The sequence below is a fragment of the Corapipo altera genome, unplaced genomic scaffold, assembly GCF_003945725.1.
Source record: "Corapipo altera isolate COAL_440 unplaced genomic scaffold, ASM394572v1 343, whole genome shotgun sequence".
Taxonomy (NCBI): Eukaryota; Metazoa; Chordata; class Aves; order Passeriformes; family Pipridae; genus Corapipo; species Corapipo altera.
Genome location: NW_020884913.1, coordinates 6,567,202 through 6,586,517, shown reverse-complemented (window position 1 = coordinate 6,586,517; position 19,316 = coordinate 6,567,202). Strand labels below are relative to the sequence as shown.

Below are 19,316 nucleotides of genomic sequence, written 5' to 3'. Positions count from 1 at the left end.
TCTCTCACTGTAGCCCTGTGGGTTGTGGTTATTTAGTTCATCCAGAGCTGATGCTTTAAAGGCTGAGACATAGCAGATAATGAAGGCAGGGAAGGGCAGGGCTGAAGGTTATTGAGATCACCTTCATCTCTAGAAGCTCTGCAGTTTGTGTGGTCACACCTGAGCATCCCCCCCTTGTTCACCTGTCTGTTGCAGGACAGGGATCAGCGCTGGCCAAACACCTCTCTGAGGAAGGTTTGTCCCCTCCAAGTGTATCAGATGCTCAAGGCAAATGTGTGAAAGGCTGGATGTTCCCCCCGTGACACTATGCAGACAAAAAGCCACTTCCAGTGTCCAGGGCATCTCCCTGGAGTTAACCAGCTGCACACTGGCTGGTCTCTGGACCTGCTCTGTCTGTGAGTGTTTTCCCATTTCTGCAGCATTTCAGATGGGGAAGCAGCGTCTCCAGGGACTCCCTGGAGCCCAAGGGAAGCATTTCAGCTGGGATTGTCAGCAGGGTTTGTCAGGCTTGATTTCCTTTGTCCCTTTTTCCTTGTGCTGCCATGAGGCCAGGCAGTTGATCATGTCTCATTGAGCTTGTTTGCAACGGACAGCCCCCCACATTTTGAATCTAAATGCAGAATTCAACTTCTCTGGGAGAGGGTGTAGCCTGCGCTGGGCTGCTCTGCCCATACACACTCACAGTGTCCGTGGAAGCAGGGAGCTATCCAAAATGCACTGTGCCTCTGTTGGGAATGATGTAGCCCTGTGTGAACACCAGGCCCATGGGGAGCCACAGGAGCAGACCACAAATCCTTCCTGAGCAGCAAAGGGGAAGCCTGTTGGAGGCCGGTCACCCTGCAGAGCTGACTGAGGAGGAACCCCTGCACCAGGAGCTCTGGACCCTCGTGGAGGCTGTGCACCTCTTGTGTCCCCTGTCCCCAGGCCATGTAGGCTCTCCCTGCCAGGGCTCTGGGTGGGCAGCGAGACACTTTTGTTCCTTGCCTGTCCCTCAGGCCCTACCACATTGCTGCGGGTTGCTTAGTGACCGGCTCCACACGGGTATTCTTCCTGCCTGAATAGGGCTTTTCTCTTCCCGACAAGTTGGAAGAAGTTTCTCTTAGACCCTTCCCTTCCCCCTCCTCCTCTTTTGTTTCCCTCTGCTCTGGGAAGGAGGATGGGGCTGAGTCCCACTGAACAAGGATCCCCTCGTGGGTGAGGAGGCTTTGGGGTGGGCTGGCAGCCCCCAGCCCACGCTTTTCTTCAGTGCTGAGGCTTCCCAGAGTCAAGGGAAGGAAACTTCCCAGGAGGCTTTCCCCACCAGCAGTCTGTTCCCTCCACGCCCTCCTCTCAAGACAGTCATCACCATTTGATGTTATCAGGGATAACTTTGGCTGGAGAAGGGCCTTTGCTGTGCTCTGGAGTTTCCCAGCAAGCTCAAAGTCACATCATCTCTGATCCCAGGAAAGCTACTCTGACCTGGTGGTCCCCTTCACCTCCTTGCTTTGCTCCTGTCCCCCCTGGCACCAAGACCTCCTGTCCCACTGTGGGCTGGTTGAGTTGTGGCACACACCAGGACACATACCCTGCAGCACAAGTCCAGCTGTGCCTCACCAGGGCCACCTCATCTTGTGGCATCAGATCCAGAGCAGCCACAGGAAGCTGAGGGGGCTCAGAGGTGGCATTTCCCAGCCAGCTTCTGTCCTGGCACAAACTAATGGAGCAAAACCTGTGGAGGGCAGATACAGCTGGAGTACCCTTGGCAAGAGCCAGGATCTGGGGCTTGGGCAAGACCTCAGCTGGGTGAGTGTCCCAGGGGAAAATCAGGACTGTGCTGGAGTAGCCCCAGCCTGCTCAGTGCAGCTCAACGGAGCCAGTGCCAGGGCGCAGGGCCACCCCAAATGTCCCCATCCTTGTGGCTGGCAGGGCAGCAGGATTGTCCCTGTGCCACCAGGTGGCAGCTCCTGTTCAGGGACCTGCCGGCACGGTGCCGAGGCTGGCACATCCAGGTTTGGCACCGTGTCCCAGTGCCATGCACGGCCCTGCAGCTGCCCACGCTGCACCACGCCAGTGTCCCCCAGTGTCCTCTGCTTTGTAACACCCGCCTGCCCGCGGGATTTGTGGCCCGGGGGCTCGCTGGGGTATGTAGGGTCACATGGAGCAGAGATTTGGTACCTGTGAGTGCCACTCACAAAGTGTGTAAAGGTGTGGCCTCGGCTCCTGCAACACGACACGGAGCTGAAGGCAGCGCGGGCAGAGGGACAGACAGCTGGATTGGGTCTGACATCCCCCGGGGTGCTCAGACACAGCGACTCCTCCTTGTGCACGGACACCCAGTGCCAGCGACCAGCAGGGGATTCCCCACTGACAGCCAGGAGCTCCGGGGGCTGCAGGATTTAAACAGAGACGTTTGATTTGGGTAATGAATACACAACTGTGTCTCAGCATGTCCAGAAGCTGCTGTTGTGTCAGCGCTGCTTTTTTCAGAAGCTGTTGGTGAGCACCGTGAGTTGTTATTAGAGCCGTGCCTGACTCCTCCTGGCGTTCCCCAGGAGTTAAATATTCCCTGCCAGGCTGCAGGAACCAAAGCCACTTGTCACCCAGGAGCTCTCACACGGTCACCTTCCTGGCAGGGCTTTGAATATTTTGCTTCATTTCCACCTCTTCCTTCTTCCAGTGTGACTGCTCACCTGTCTAGCAGGAGCAGGCACCACCACGTCCTGCTGCGTGTTCACAGACACAAACCTTGGGGTTTGAGGTACTTGCCAGTGCTGGCAGCCAAGACCAAACCCAAGCAGGTGCTAGAGGGAGCCACTGTGTGTGCCATACACAGCTCCAAGGCAACCTTGTGCCATGATCCAGACTATCACTCCTGTCTCTCTTCTTCCCAGGCAAGCAACTGAGGCACAGAGGAGCCAGAGCTTCCCGGCATGGAGCAGGTGCTCCCTCCAGATGCATTGCTCTGGAGCTGCCGTGGCTGATTGGATGCTGTGGGAGTGTAGCAGAGGCATGTGCCTGCTCCAGGTCAGCACAAAAGGCCTTGTGCTAGTGTCTTATCAGATGCTATTTATGTTCCCCAACTGCAGAGAGGTTTGGGGCAGGCCTTGGGTGTGCAGGGGTGGGGGGTTCACCCTCCTCACCTCCCGCTGTGTGGACCTTCTCCCTTTCTTGGGGATGTGGTAGCAGGTAAATCCAGTTGGACCAGAAAAACTATTGATAATAGGGGAGGGAGAACAAGATAAAGGAGCAGCCCATGGCTTTGTTGTGCAAAAAGCACCAGCTGACCTGCCAGTCAGCCCTCCAGGTGCTGGGGCAGGGCCCTGCAGGTGAACAGCTCCGGGGGGTGCAGCAGCCCCTGCTTCCCATGCCGAGGGGCTGTGGTAGTCTGGGCTCCTCTACCAGACTGAGCTTGGGTGCTGCAGGGCTTTCCCAGCTTGGGCTGACCGAGACCTTGGGATGGTAAATCCTGGAAAAACACTCTCTGAGTCCTGGGGACATCCCAACGCTCCCTCCACTCCTCCCACGGCAGCAGTGTCAGATGGGACCACACAGGTGGGTGGATAAGGGACTGGTGCCCACCCACACTCAGAGGTGGTGTCCCCTCTCCCCAACTGTGAGCTCTGGGGTTGGAGCCTGGCCTGTCCCCATGGCTGCATGGCTTTGGGAAGCCCTCAGGGACTGATTGCCCTGCTGCTGGCCCAGAGCTGGCAAGAAGGGGGAAGGCAGCAGTTTGCATTGTCACCCTAATTTCCCAAAGGTGTTTCCCAGCTCTGCACCCCTCCAGGGCATAGCTCAGAGCCTCACAGGTTGCCTCATGCCAGCAGAGAGTGGATGGCCTTTGAACTGTGTGTTTGGCTTATCTCGGCCCTGGTCAGCGGTCCAGGGCTGGCCAAGGGCTCTGCCATGCACAGACACTGTGATAAGAGCTGGGCTGGGCCCAGCAGCACCAAGAGGAGCCAACATGAGCCAACCTAAGCCAAGTCCTGCCACCACCAGGTCAGGACCTGGCACCTCAGCCCAGGGCTCATCCCCACAGGGGAGGAACAGGAGGGGACTAAAGGGTGTGTTTCCCCGATGGGCCACATCCTGCCACACTGGCACAAAGATCATAGAATCATGGAATCAATTAGGTTAGAAAAGACCTCTGAGATCATTGAGTTCAACCTGTGACCTGTCAATACCATGTCAACTAGTCTTTCCCAATACACCTCCAGGGACGGTGCCTCCACCACCTCCCTGGGCAGCCCATTCCAATGTTTAATCAGCCTTTATGTGAAGAAATTCCTCCTCATGTCCAACCTAAACCTCCCCTGGCACAGCTTGAGGTTATGTTCTCTCATCCTGTTGCTTCTTGCCTGGCAGCAGAGCCTGACCCCCACCTGGCTACAACCTCTTTTCAGGGAGTTGTAGTGAGTGATAAGGACACCCTTGAGCCTTCTCTTCTCCAGGCTAAACAACCCCAGCTCCCTCAGCTGCTCCTCACAAGACTTGTGCTCCAGCCCCTTCTCCAGCTTTGTTGCCCTTCTCTGAACAAGGGCATCCCAGCTCAGTTTGGCTGCACAGCTGCACCCCCAACCCCCTTCCCCACCCACAGCATGGGGTTGCTTGGAGCTGCAGGTGCCATGGGGTGATGCTGAGCACAGCCCTGAGCATCTCTGGTCCCACAGCTGAGCGCTGCCACCACCCTGCCCTCAACCCCACATCCAGGCATCCTCCCTGTGATCACTTCCCCCCTCGCCTCCTGACTTTGGTTGCAGTAGCACCAACAAATCCAAGCAGGGAGAGTGTCAGGGAGCATCCACAGTGTCTTCTCAGTGCTGAGTGTGACCCTGTGTGCTCCAGGCAGGGAGCCTGGCGAGGGGAGCTCTGGCTGAGGTGCTCCCGTTGCCCTCCCCGCCCCGCCAGGAAGGGGCCGTGCGTCAGCCTCCCGGGACATCTGCTGATGAATTTTTCATGATGTGATGGCCGTGCCTCCTCAGGCAGCCATATGGCCCCATGTTCTCCAGCAGGGCTGACACAGCAACCTGCTCCCGGCGTCCAGACTTCGAATTTTCAGGGATGTGTTTTATGAGCAGATTTTTGGCACCTTCTTAAGTGCACCTCTGACCCGCGCTGAACAAATTTGGATATGCAAATCCTCCGGGAGATTTTTGGAGATCTCTTCCTCCCAGCTGGACAGTTCATCATGGCAAAGACCACAAGACTTTTCTCCACCAAGCTGTGGCCGACAGCCAGCTGGTGCAAAATGTGTTTATTCTCCTCTCACACTCTCAAGCCATGTGGAGGGATTGGGTTCTGTTTCCAAGAAGTAATCACTGGAATAAAAAACCCAGGCTAAAAATGATACTTGCTGGTTTTCATTGTAATTTCTTTTATGTTCTTTTCCTAATCTTTATTTGGCAACTATCATCCTAAAAGGTTTTTTCACACTTATTTAACTTCTAAATTAAGCACCACTTAATTTTGGGGCATAGTCCAAAATGCATTGTGGCACAAAACAAGTAGAGCAGCTGAAGAACTGTGCATCTCATTTTCACCCCGCTGAAAATAAAACCAACAGTAGAAACCCATATATCATGGAAACAGAGCGATGGGAGCGATGTGAAGAAACCAGTTCCTGCAGCCCTTGAAGCTGCCACTCCACCAGCATTTACATGAATGGGCCATAAATGTTTCCGAATGGCAAATTCCTGACTTTCCGCAGGTCACTTCCTCTGGGCCATTGGTCATCCATCTCCAGCCAGGAATTGCTGTGTGCCCTGTGACTTATGAGAGCAGTTGGTAATAATTAGCTGGAGTTAATGAAGGGCCAGAGTCAAGAGCATGTGAGCCACGGCTCCAGCTCGCAGGGAGCGAATCCAGAGGGTGAGAGTGAGCAAGGCAGACCCTGAGCCACACCAGGTGAGGACAGATTCCAGGTGGGGGGACCTCTGAGCAGAATCCCAGACTCCTGACCCTGCTCTGCTGGCCCTGAGTCCTCTAGATGATGCCAGTACTCCCGAGGGCTGGGAGCAACCTTTAGTGATAGAGGCAAAAAGCACCCAGTCCTTCCACTGGTGCACCCCATGTCTCTGAGCTGCCCTTTGCTACCAGGGCATGTGTAAACCCCTCTTCCCACCCATCTTTTTGGAGTTTTAGCTCCAGCTGAGCTTCAGGCTCGATTTCATCCCTGTGTGTCCAAGTGGTGATGGTCTGTTCTGTCCTTCCAGCTTCCTGCCTGCTCTCTCCTTCCCCAAGACACCCTGTGCCCAGCCAACCTTCCTGCCATGGCTCCCCCAGTCCCTGCACGACAGCAGGGATGGATCCCTGCAAGTTGTCCTTAAAGCAGCCTGGCCACCATACCCTCGTGGTGTCCAGTGCCCACTCTCCCAGTGTCACCACTGCCAGCCGTGGGCACAGACCTGCTCCCTGCATTGCCACTGATGCACGCTGGGCACTTCAGTGATGTCAGCATGGTGCATTCCCACACAGCCAAAATTCCCAGAGGATCAGGGCTGGCAACGGGAAGACCTGCAATAATGGAAGCAAGTGAAGACTGAAACAAGCTCTTATTAAAATTATTCTTGTGTTTATTCTTCCTTTGAACAAGCAGCATCATTGGAAACGTGTCTGGGCAGGCAGGAATGGGAGTGGGGGGTGGTTGGATCTGGGGGGATAAAGGGGTGTTGGGGAAAATGCAGTCGTGAGTACACCAGCCTGGGGGTGTGCAGTGGGACTCGGGAGCAGGGATGGGGTTTTGGGGCTGAATAATGAAAACAGGTATTTGTGGAGAGGCTGGAGGTGTGTGACACCCTGGAGCAACATGTGGGTGCTCAGGGAGCCGAGGACACAATGGGACTCCCCATCCTGCTGTTCCCCGAGTCTGGTCACTTCCTAAAAACCCACCCCCCTCCCAAATCCCTACAGTTCAATGGAAAACGCTTGTTTTCCTGCTGAGTCCCTTCCCCCAGCTGCAACAAACATTTGGTATGCATATCCTTGAGTTCTCAGGGCTGGTTCTTTCAGAGTTTAACTAAAAAAACCATCGAAATATTCTTTCAAAAAAGAAACTGAAGCACATCCTTCCCGAAAACGCCAAAATAATTAATGCAAATTTCCTCATAATCCCTCCAAACACGTTTCGCCTTTCCCTCAGCCCAAACTCTTTGTCGAACTTGCCACAGAGCTCCGAACGGTTTTGTTTGCTGCAAACAGACAGTGTGGGTGAGCGATGCGTTCAGCCCGAACGGGGCCGGGGGCAGCACCCCAGAAGTGTCCCCCCTTCTCCCCTTCCCCCCCACATTTTCTCCCTCGTGGCGGATTAACCAGCGAGCGGCCGGGCGCGGGTGCGTCCCAGGGTGGGAGCCCGGCTTGACTTCAGAGCCTGGAGCTTCTGATAAACATAAAATAACCCGCGGACTCGCTCGGGGGTGGCACCGTGGGGTGTGGGTGCTGCCGCTTGGGAAGCAGCCGGCGGTGAACGCACGTGTTTTTAGTCGCACGGGAAAGTTACAGAAAGGAGAACCGTGTTTGGGAGCCGTGGGTGGGTGGCATGAAAAAGAGGCAAAAAAAAAAAAAAATCGCATTTCCCTGCCGGTCTGGGTGAATGTTTAATCCCCCAGCGCGGAGAAAAAGCAGCTCAAAAGTGCTTTTTTTCTCAGCAAGTCTGAACCAGTCAGCCTGGTGCCTCCTCCCTCCGGCTCACACCCTTCCTCCCACCGCTCCGGAGGAATATCCCAGCCTGCTCCGAGGTGCAGCTGAGCACCCAGGGCAGGACGGAGCCAGGACATAGCGGTGTCCGCGCCCACCGGGCTGGGAGAGGAGAGGGGCTGGGAAGTTTGTGTGCCCGGGGCGGCTCCCACGCTGCCGCTCGCCTGCGCGACTCCAGCGGTTGAAGTGCTCGGGATGGGGTCCCCACACTGGAAAAGGCTCTGCCTTTTGCTCCTGGCAGGTTTAACATCCTCTCTGCTCCTCTACACTCACTACTACACTACGGTGGAGTCGCCCACCAGCCAGAGGATCATAGCCAGGTACAGGGGGACGGGGAATGGGGGTGGGGGGTGGGAGGCAAGGATGTGTAAATCCAGCAAGAGGTGCCATGCACTGGGATGGGGAGGGGGAATTGGGATGCCAGTGTGGGCCCCTTAGGGCGGGTTCTTCCAGCTGTGCCCCCCGGTCGTTGGGTGGTTTGGAAAATGTGCTCGCGGCAGGCTCTGCCCCGCTCCGAGGAATTCTGAGCACCGGCTCCTGCCCACGGCCGCCAGCCGAGCCCAGGGGTGCCCAGAGCGGGACCCCGGGGCCGTGGGGGTCTCCAGGGGTCCCCACGTGGGAGCAGCCCATCACAGTGCAAAGAAACCATTGCTGGGCCCAGGGGGGGCTGAGGGTCCTGCACACCCCGGGCGGGATCAAACCCCCTTCAGCTGCCCACCAAACCCAGGTGCAGGGCTGGGAGCTGGACCCGGTGATCCCTGTGAGTCCCTCCCAATTCGGCATATTCTGTGGTTCTGTGGTTCTGTGATTCTGTGAAACCCGCTGCGAGCCCCGCGTGTCCCCGCTGGGCTCATGGAGGATCCGAGCTGATTGTCCTGGGGGAGGTTTGGCCCCTATGGAGCTGCACTGACCCACCCCCCCATTGCAGGGGCAGGGCACGGCTGCCCCCCAAACCTTTCGGATCCCCCGGGCTGCCCCCCTGGATCCCCGGACTGCGCCTCACGGCTCGCAAACTCTCAGGGTTGCAGCGTTTCCCAAACTCCAGCAATTTGCAATCCCTCTTCGTCTGCATTCCCTGCGTCCTCCAACCTCCTCGAGCCCCTTCCTGAGCCTCCGCGGTGGCAAGGGATGGAGTGCTGGGGTTCCCCAGGGAGCCCCGGGGAGCGTGGGTGAGTGGGCAGGGGGTGAGGGAGCCTGCACAGCGCTTGGGCTGCGGGACCAGGCGCCCTCTGCCCTGCAGCACCGGGTGATGTGCCAGGAGAGCGCTGTGGGTGTCCCTCACCCCCTCCTGGATGCTCTTGGGTGCCCTCGGTGTGACAGAGCCCAGCTGCCTGGGTGCTGCCGGGGAATGGGAGTTGCTGTGAGGACTGGAACTGGTCCTGCACAGGGTGAGCTGAGGGCAGACAGATTTGCTCTGGGAGTTGCTGGGGATGGAGCTGGATGGGCTGCCCTGGGGTCCAGATGCTGCTTCTTCCCCAGCTGGTAGCTGGGGGCTCTCTTTGCCCGATCCCATCAAAGCCCAAGGCAGAGATTCCCTCCCCTGCTGGGCTTGTGGAGCAGGAGTATCCCCAGCAGTTTGGGCAGAGGTTGGCTGTGTCCACCCTTGGCTGTGCAGTGTCAGCTGGAACCACACAGTGCTGGGGGCACATCACAGCCGGGGTGCAGAGCAGCTCCCCACAAAGAGCTTGATGTCCATGAGAGGGGAAACTGAGGCCCATGAGGGCAGCAGAACGTGCCCAGACACCACTCTGGAGCTAGGAATGGAAACCAGCTGTGCCTTGGCACAGGATCCATGGCTCAACCCCGAACCAGGGTGTGGAGGAAAGCCATGAGATGGAAGCCGGGAGTGGGTTCTCCCTGCCACATGTCAGACTACCACTTCCTAACCCTGCCTGGACCTGCCCCAGGTCACCTCCCCAGCAAAGCCAGCCTAGGCTCCAGCCCCGTGACTGATGGGACCAAGGGTGAGCTCATCCAGCCCCAGAGAGGAGCCCAGGGTGAGGTAACACAGAGCTGACCTGCCCTCCAAATCTCTCCTGGACTCTCCTCTGGGCTTCAATCCAATCTCTAAAGCTAAACCCAAATGAGTGGGTCCTGTTGGCTCCGATTCCCTGTGTTTATACCTATGACTGCTGCTCGTCCAGGCTGGACTGTGCACTGGAGGAATCAGCTCTGCCAACGGATGTGGGGCCGAGTCTGGAGGTGGAACCGGGATGGCCGGCGTTCCACAGGCTGAGGTGCCACCACAGAGCACTCACTTCCCGCTCTGCCTGCCAGCATGGGAGGGTCAGGGTGCTCACGTGTGGGTGCAGGTGACCACGTTTTGTGGGGAGGTTTGTGTGAGCAGTGCCTCCATGCAGATGGACAGGAGGACAAAGAGGGGTAGAGGGAAGCTGATCCCCTGATGGATGGTGGTTGCTGCCAGCACCAGATCACCCCAGGATCAGATACCCACAGCAGTGCCAAGTCCACTTCCAGCTCAGCACAGAGCTGGTGGCAGCTCTGAGGTCCTATGGAGATGGGTGAAATGCCCTCATCCTCCCAGAGCCTCCCTCCACAAGGATGAAGGGAGCTGAATCCCTGGAGCCCCCAGGATTTGTCTGGGCACAGCCCTATCCCACTCCGAATCCCTGCCTGTCCATCTCTCCCAAACCTCACTGGTGAGCTGCCAGCTCTGCCTGTGGCTTTATTGTTAGGGCTAACAGGAAGAGCACTGAGCTCTGCCCAGCTTTTCCGTGCTGCTCCAGCTTTACACCAGGGAAAGATGCTTCCTGGAGCTCAGCCCTTCCCAGCAGGATGGAGCAAATGCCTCCAAGAGCAGGTTCGTGTTGTTACTTCGGCTCCTTCAAATGTGGGGCCCTGGGAGTGTTTTCCGAAGATAAGGCCAGAGTGTGTGCTCACGACACTCGCACACAGTGTTATCTTCCGGAATTGAAGGATGGCCTTGGACCAAAAATGTCACATTTGTGAATAGCCAGATGGTGAGGGAGTGCACCCAGCCTGGCTGGCTCTGCTGGCACTGCCAGTGCTGGGGCAGCCAGAGCCACTCCTTCCCAGAGCCCCATTGTGCATCTGTTGGTCCTGGGGAGCGTTGTCATCTTCTGAGTCAACCAAGCATCACGAGGTGCTTCACCACATCCTGGCGGGTGACGTCAAAGCGCTTGGCTCCCCTTTATGCCACTGATCTGCTTTCTGGTGGGGGGCCAGCTGCCCCACACCCTTCCTGGAAGGGTTTGGGCAGTGGCTTTGCTGGGGAGCTGGCTCCAGCACCCACAGCTGGGATGTGAGTGCAGGGAGGTGCTGGCACTGGTTTATCAGTTCAGTGCAAGTCCTGCAAGAAATGAGGAGCAAGTGCCACCCACTGTTTCTGGCCATGGGTGGAGGTGGGTCCCAGCTTCCATGGAACATCACCATGAGCCAACCTGCCAGGCTGGCTGTGCCCACCTGGGTACACATGGGCTGAGCCCCTCAGAGCTCCACAGCATCCTTGGAACCTCAGAAAGTAGCACAGCACCCTCCCACTGCCAGTGTCCGGGGCTTTGCCTTGTCCTGCAGGCACTGGGGTGAGCCATGGAGGGGTCTGTCTGTACCAAGAAACAAGAGTAGGAGAGCTTGGAGGGCTGGGGAGGGTCTGGGTGGGCAGAGATGTGCAGCTGAGCCTTGTGAGCATGATAGGAAGGGATAGGGAGGTAGTGGGGTTGGGAGAGGCTGTTTGGCTGCAGCTCAAGCCTGGATGTGGTGAGTGAGGGTAATGAGACTTTGGGATTTGGTGGGGAGCTGCACTTCTGCAGCCAGGAAATGGGTGTGTGGTCAACCCAGGGGCTTTGCATGCAGGGAGTTCAGTGTAAACCTGTTGTGGGTTTGGAGCAGAGAGGTTTCTGTTGGTCTGTTGGTTGGGTGGTGGTAGTGTTGATAAGCTCCAGCTGGTGGGGTACCTGGGCTGGGGATTGCCTGCATCATGAGATGGAGGCAGCAAGCAGGGCTGGGGTGAGCTCCCTGGATCCCAGGGCAGTTTGCCCTGGCTGAGCTGACTCAGCATCCAGGGATCTCCTGGTAGCTCTTGTGAGGCACTTGTGTGAATGAGCTTTGCTGTGATGGGTGTGCTGTTGGTACCTGGAATGAAAGAGCAGCCTTCAGTGTAACCACCAGGTCTGGTACAGTTTGACCTTGACCTTGCTGTGCACAGACCCTGTGCTCCCCTTTGCAAGCCAAGGGAACAGGCAAGGTTGGTCAGGCTGGGGTTAGTTGGATCCTTGCAGGGATACCCCAGAAAGGCTCTGCAGAAAGCTGCAGCTCTGGCATCTCCCTGGGACGGCTCAGTCCCACCTTGATGGACCTCTCTTGGGGATTTCCCTTCCCTCCTCTCTGTCAGCTCAGGTGATCCCAGGATGAGCCTCAGGGATGAGCTGGTTGTCTGCAAGGAGAGGTGGGGATCACACTGTGCTGACCCCTGGACTGTAGCGTTGTGTTTGGAGTGATGGGGGCTTTACAGGGCTCTGCTCCTGCTGGGGACCTGCTTTTCCATTGGACACCAAGGCAAGATACCCTGGCTTGGTCTAAAAAGCTGCCCTGCCCTGCTGGCAGGGCTCAGCCTCCTGCACAGGGAGACACCTTCCCCGTCAACATCCCCTCTCTGGAGCTGGCCATGCTGGGATGGTGCAAGGAAGGAGCCTGGACTAAATTCTGCTGGGCACTGCCTCCCCATCCACACCTGGGGAGATGCTCCAGCCCCCAGTGCCAGACCCTCCTGTCATGCTGTACCCCCAGGGTGGCTCAGAGCAGGGTTTGGGTGGCAGACAGGTCTGGATTCACTCCTGGGCAGGGCTGTGGGCACTGTTGGTGTTGACAGGGGCCGTGGCAGGGACGGAAACCCAATGCCTGCCCTGCCCGGCAGCGTCGCGCCGGCGGGGGCCGGGGGGGAGGCAGAGCTCCGCTCCCCACCTGCCTCTACCTGTCCCCAGGCTCCCAGGCAGAGATCCCGTAACAAGGGGCCCTTGTCTCCTCCACAATACCTCCCTTCTGGGCTGAGCACCTGCTGGCTGGGCTGGCGGCAGCGCCGGGGGGCTCTGAAGAGCCTTTCTGTGCGGGGATGAATGGGAGCCTGTTCCCCTCCGGTGGGCTCCCACCTCCTGCTTGCCAGGCTGCCCCCAGCCCCAGTTCCCCCTGGGGGGCTGGGTCAGCTCTTCCTGGCCCCTTAGGGCTCAGGGTATCCCAGATTGCTTGGGGTGGGCTGCCCTTGCCTTTGTCTCCCAGTGCTAAATGAAGGATCAGGGCGTGCTCCAGCTGCCCCCATGGCAGATGAGGTCCCATATACCCCAAGAGCCTGCAGACCCTGGTTGCTGATTGCGTCTCCAAGTGTAACAACTAAGTGTCCTGCTGGCCTGTCCAGCTTTCCCCAGCCTTGTCTAATTTGGACTCGGGAATGGTGAGACGGTGGGAAGAGAGAGGGTGGTCTCAGCAGGATTCCCCCAAGGCTGCAGGCTGGGCTGGGTGTGATTTTTGGTGTGTGTGGCTCCTGGAGGAGGACCCACGAGGAGACAGCAGCTGCTTTTTGCAAAAACTCTGTATTTTGCATGTCCATGGTTCTCCCCTTGCAGAGGGATGCGCAGACAGGGACGGGTGGGCGCAGGCAGTGGTGGAGGGGAGACAAGTGGAGGGGACATGGTCCTGCCCTATGGCTGTCACAGGTGTGGGGGTGTTGGGGTGCTCAGTGTCACCTCCTCAGCTGAGCCCTCACTGTCTCATCCCAGCCTGCTGCAGCCGGAGCCGCTGGTCCTGGCCCCGTCGGGGACCCCACACCGCAGATGGGCCCTTGGAGGCAGCTCGGAGAGGTAAGGAGGGAAAGGTGTCCAGCAATCCTGGCGTAGGCTGGGAGCCCCATGCCCACTGTGGGGTGCCCCAGTGCCCAAGTGGTGGATTTTTAACTCTGCCATATATTTCCTCCACTCCAGTGGGAATTCCTTCAAGCCTTCTGCAGAGCTGGAGGAGCCCAAGCCCAGCAGGCAGCAGGTAATCATTAGCACTGCACAGTCATGTCCATGGTGCCCCTCTGTGCTGGCTTTTGGTGGTTGAAGGGCTGTGTGGGGAAGCTGAAGGAGGAGCAGCATCCTCTGGAAGGGGTCTGCAGGGGAACAACCTTTTCCATCCACACAAATGGGTCTCCCCAGGCCTCCCTGCTGCCATTCCGTAATGTGAAAGTTGGAGCCAGCATCACCCACTCCCTCCAACCCTGTGACTCCTGGTCCACCAGACCAGGTTGGACTCATGAGGATGGACCCAGGCTCTGGGGGGGGACCATTCTTGGGCACTGGGACTGTTCTCATACAGCAGAGCCCTTCAATGGGGTGCCCACACCTGAAGGTGCTGAATCTTTCACACTCTGAGCTGACCCTGTAACCTCTGCTGCCCTCAGCCCCACTGAGCTGGGTGCCACAGGGTGTTTCACAGCAGCAAACCAAGGCACGGGGCAGTGCCCTGCCTGGGTGACCCAGCAGAACATGTGATGGACAAGGAGCGTTTCTGTCCCTGGGTTTGTCCTCTCCTTGGTGCCTGCTGAGGGGTGGAGGTGTTGCAGGGAAGGCAGGAGGCTGAGCTGGGGTCCTCCTCTCTCCCAGCCCAGCACCTGCCTGCACTCAGTGATGGCCAGAGCCAAGGCAGACCCCAAGTTTGGGGAGATCTTCCGCTTCGACACCCCTGTGCTGATGTGGGACCAGCACTTCACCCTGGCGACCTGGAACAGGCTGAGGACACGACATGTCCCCTATGGCTGGCAAGGCTTGTCCCTTGCAGGTACAGACCCAGCTGGGATGGGGGCCACAGCTGATGGGGTGATTTGGGGATGTGGGGCAGCTCGAGGGGCTCGGGAACCCAGCAGAAGGGACTGGTGACATGAGACAGGCAGAGAAGGCAGCAGAGGAGCCAGGGACCTTGATCTCTCCCCACTCCACCTCCTGGGGCACGAGGTGGAGGGCACGGCTTTGCAAAGGCCTCTTGCTGCATCTTGTGACATTTTCCCCGAATAAAAGCTCCAGTGTGTGCATGATTATTAACTGGGGCCGGAGGAGCTTGGACAACCCGCTCCATTGTTGTGGATGGAGATTGTTTCCCTTCCCACCCCAAACCCACACTCTGCTCTCCCTGTCAGCCGCCGGCTTCAATCCCTGGGCTGGGAAGTGCTGGGGACAGCAGGGGGAGTGAACTGGTGGCTGTTGCAAAGAGATATTGTGAGGAGGGGATATGGCCAGCCCAGGCAGCAGCATCAGCAAGGCTGGGGCTGGAGATGTCTGGATGTGACCCTGTGCCTTGCACAGCCTTGAGTGCTGCTGTTTGGAGCAGGGTTAGAACCATGGGGGGGAGCTGAGAGTGGGTGACACAAAGCCTGGGAGAGCAGGGACTGCCTGGTGTCCCCATATCCCACCTTTAGGCCCCTCTCCTGCACAGGGATGGCGTGAGTTTAGTGTGCTGCTCCTGGATGTGCTCCGTGCTGTCGCACACTTTAACACACACGTGCTCACGTGGGCTGACACACCTTTTCCTCACTGACCTCTCCCATCCTGCTCCATTCCAGTGGTGGGCAGCACCCTCCGGCTCCTCAACGCCTCCGCCAACAGGCACCTCTTCGACAGGGCCGCCCTCCCCGGGGGCTGTGTCCGCTGTGCCGTGGTGGGAAACGGTGGAATCCTCAACGGCTCGCGGCAGGGCCAGGCCATCGACGCACACGACCTGGTCTTCAGGTGCACGCGGGTCCCGGGCGGGACTGGGGCTGTGGGTGCTGGGGAAGGTCCAGCCCTGGACACGTGTCCTGCGCTTTTCCCGCAGGATCAACGGTGCCGTGATCAAAGGCTTCGAGGAGGACGTGGGCACCAAGGTCTCCTTCTACGGCTTCACGGTGAACACCATGAAGAACTCCCTCATCGCCTACGAGGAGTACGGCTTCACCCGGATCCCCCAGGCCAAGGTGACACCCTGAGGGCTTGTTGGGCATGTGGTCAATTCTCCCTTGAGGCTGGGCTTGCCCCTCAAACCTTCTCCCCATCTCGGGAGCCCTCAGTCCTTGCCAGCCTCCATAGGCACTGCCCTGTTAAGCCCCTCCAAGTGTCACATTTGTGCCCCCACTGCAGGACCTGAAGTACATCTTCATCCCCTCGGATATCCGGGACTACGTCATGCTGAGATCGGCCATCCAGGGCAGCCCAGTGCCCGAGGGCTCGGACAAGGGGGATGAGTGAGTAGCCCCCCAGCACCCTCAGTGATGCAGGCATGACTTGTCTGCTCTCACCCCAACATCTGTCCCTGCTTCTCCTTGCCCTGCTGCAGGCCACAGAAGTATTTTGGACCGGAGGCATCTGCAGAGAAGTTCAAGTTGCTGCATCCTGATTTCTTGCAGTACCTGACAGCAAGGTGAGGATGATGAGGATGGCGGCTGCTGTTCAGCTCTGCCCCAGGCTGAACTCAGACTGCCTGCCTCTGCTCTCTCCAGTATGGACCAGTGGCTGCTCAGCATCAGTGTGTTCCCAGTCCTCCCCAGACAATGGAACCACCTCTGCCCTCCTGTTTGCAGACAAGGCTGAGGCACCTCTCCCCTGCTGCTCCTGCTCACTGCAGCACAGCTCACATCCCCTCCTACAGCTCTCTGTGCTCACCTTGCTCCCATTCCCCAAAATAAATTACATTTTGTCCCAGTCTAACAGGAGCGGAGATAGGGTCAATGGAAGTGTCTTTTCCTGCCTCTCACGAAAGCAGGCATCTGCGTTGGGGTGATTCCAAACAGCAGAGAGGTGCCTTTTACCAACCTGCAGCAAATGAGCTCAGCCTTAGTAGCAGTCACCAGAGAATCCACCCCAGTCCTGTGTTTCACTCGGTGCTCCTGCCTTACCAGGGCCTGGCATCACCCAGTGCATGGTGGGGGCTGGATGAGTGCAGGTCTGGGGGCTGTGGTGCCGTGCCAGCCGTGACCCCCCGTCCCTGCCGTGTCCACTGCCAGGTTCCTGCGATCAGAGATCCTGAACACCCAGTACAGCTCCCTCTACATGCCCAGCACAGGTGCCCTCATGCTCCTCACGGCACTCCACACCTGCGACCAGGTAAGAGGCCACGGGATCACCTTCCTGCTGGAGACAAGGGGATTTCCCCCACTTTGGCTGCTGTGGGGCTCCTGGTGGGACCAGCCTGTCCTGGTGGCTGTCCTACATGCCCCCTGGAAGGGGGGCGGTGGTAAATGGACCACCTGAAGTAGAGCCCTGACCCCATCCTTTGTCTGTCCCTCCCCACAGGTCAGTGCCTACGGGTTCATCACTGCCAACTATGAGCAGTTCTCAGACCACTATTATGAGGTGGAGAAGAAACCTCTGGTGTTTTATGCCAACCATGACATGATGCTGGAGGCAGCGCTGTGGAGGAGCCTCCACCGGGCCGGGATCATCACCCTCTACCAGCGGTGAGGCCAGGAGGTTGCCCACAGGGGCAAGTCTGAGGACTCCTATGGCTCTTCTGTTTCCCAAGGGCTCTCCTCAGCTGGTCGGCCAGCCCGTGGAGCAGACCTGCCACACTGCAGCTGGCAGTGGTGTGAGGGTAAGGGGGAAGCTGAAGCTGGTAGAGAAATGTTGCCTTTCCTCAGGGATCTCCTGAAATGTTTCAAGGCTCAGTGTGATTGAACGTGGCCTTTGGGGCATCAAGAAGCACCACAGCACGTGGCTGTGACCTGCCAGCCCCATGAACATGGCTGTGGGGCAGCAGTGGCCCCTGTGGAGCCCAGGAGGGGCAGGATGGTGCTGGAAGAGGATGCTGGAGTTGCTGGAAAACACCTCGCCATCATGTTCCAGCTCAAATGCTCATCACCGTGGTGGCACAACAGGCAGGATGCATCTGTGGACTAGAGACCAGATCGTCCAGCTGATGAGAAGGTGGTGTGTTTGGAGAGCACCTCTCCTAGACTGCAGAAAGCCCCAGCTGCAGCCAGCTCTGTCGGTGTGTGCCACCTTCCAGAAGGATCTGTTTGTCTCTGTGATCAGCAGCACAGACAGGGGTGTGGCTGCCCTCTCCTGTGACAGACACACAGCGTGCCCCATCACTGACCCCTTCTCTAGGTCTGGTGTTTTCAGACAAGGAAGGGTTTTAAAAGCCATCAGCTAAGAGTAGGGTCACAGCAGCTCAGCTCAGCTGGGACACCAGGAATGTGTCCGGCCCCTGAGCAGCCTGGAGGTGACACTGGACTGAAGCCACACGTGTGGCACTGAGTTTGTTGGGCCTTTCTTGCACAGGGACCCAGGGCTGTGGTGCCCTCTGAGTGCTTTGAGAGGCAGTCCCATGCCAGGTGAGCCACAAGTGATTATCGCTGTTTTTAATTTTCTCCCTAAAGCCCCCAGGGAGGTGAAGGTCCTGAACCAGCTCTGCTCAGGGAGACCCACTGGGGACACTCCTCCAGCTGCAGGGTGGATACAGAGCAGTGTAAGCCAAGACACTTCTCCACTTTGTGTAATTACATAAATGTTGAATGGTTTTCTTTAATGCCTATTTCTGTTGTTTTGATGAAGTGGGTGGGGGTGAGACCCCCCCCTCCCTCCCTCCTGCAGCAGAGCAGTAGCAGGTAGTAGAGTGAACCCTTGACTGGGGAACAGCTCCAGAAGCTGATGGGGATGGGGGCAGGTTTAATCATGAAGATCTGGGCTGGCAGGGAGGCTCTGGTAGCTCAGAGCATGGCCCTTTTCCACTTGGAATGCTATTTGTTGTATGAGGTTGCTGTATAGAGATGGCAAAAGATACCCTGGCCATGAGCCAGGAAACCTCCAAAACCCCTCAAGCTCCCAAGCAGGCTGTTTCCAGCTGGTTCAGCTACAGAAGGTTAGGCTCCAAGCCTGCTTCAGATGTAATCTCTAGCTTGGGGCCCACCTTGTGTTCCCACGTCTCAAATTAACCTTTGTTCCCATCAGAGCCACCTCACACTGGTACCACAGCAGCCTGTTAGGCCTGTTTTGTGTTCACAAGCACTCAGCAAAAACCTCTTTCATGACAAGAATGAGCCTGATCCTCACATCACCTGCCCAAGACGCTCCAAAACCTCCTCAAACCAGCTCTGGCCAAACCTCAGGTGACATCAGCAGCACCTTGAGACACAGGGCAGGAAGAGCAGGGTTTAGAGGGAAGTGCTGTCCCAGGGCAGCATCCTGCCTGGAATCAGCCAGCTCATGGGCAGAGCTGATTGTGCACATCAGAACCACACCATGCATCTTCCTCTCCCTTCTCAAAAAAGGGAGGTTTCCCAGCCCAGGGTGGAACCTAACACTGGAGTTTTAAGGACTTACCATCAGATGAACCTAATGACTCCACTACTGCCTCTCACACCGTTATCTCTGAGCTCCCAAGCAGACCACAAGAACCGTTTCTGTTACCAGACCTGGCTTGGCCATAAGGAGTTTTGTCCCCAGGAATTGCTTTTCTTCAACTTTCAGCATGTGCACACAACTGAAGTCTTTGGGTATCAGGTTTGCTAGGAAGGGTAAGCTCACAACTGCTTGAATTTCAGGAAGTGTTTCAATCTAAAATCCTTCCTACCTGCACAAAACCATTTCTGTCCAAGTAGAATCATAGAATCGCTAAGGTTGGAAAAGACCTCTAAGAGCATTGGGTCCAACCTTTACAAAAATAACTAA

General features: G+C 57.5%; 1 protein-coding gene across 1 annotated transcript; it reads left to right on the top strand.

The window, feature by feature from the left end:
* Positions 1-7,408: 7,408 nt before the first annotated feature.
* On the top strand, positions 7,409-19,214 carry ST6GALNAC2 (ST6 N-acetylgalactosaminide alpha-2,6-sialyltransferase 2). Its single transcript, XM_027654596.1, has 10 exons — positions 7,409-7,988; positions 13,419-13,499; positions 13,620-13,677; positions 14,283-14,457; positions 15,236-15,401; positions 15,487-15,625; positions 15,789-15,892; positions 15,985-16,068; positions 16,652-16,751; positions 16,941-19,214. The coding sequence occupies exons 1-10, from the start codon at positions 7,864-7,866 to the stop codon at positions 17,106-17,108; spliced, it is 1,200 nt and encodes a 399-aa protein (XP_027510397.1). The 5' UTR covers positions 7,409-7,863; the 3' UTR covers positions 17,109-19,214.
* Positions 19,215-19,316: the final 102 nt, after the last annotated feature.

Excerpts from the sequence above, each read along its gene's own strand:
- ST6GALNAC2 (XM_027654596.1), top strand. The coding sequence starts at position 7,864 with ATGGGGTCCCCACACTGGAAAAGGCTCTGCCTTTTGCTCCTGGCAGGT. Across the intron at positions 13,678-14,282 it reads CCAAGCCCAGCAGGCAGCAG|CCCAGCACCTGCCTGCACTC; the intron begins GTAATCATTAGC and ends CCTCTCTCCCAG. Across the intron at positions 15,626-15,788 it reads CCCGGATCCCCCAGGCCAAG|GACCTGAAGTACATCTTCAT; the intron begins GTGACACCCTGA and ends CCCCCACTGCAG.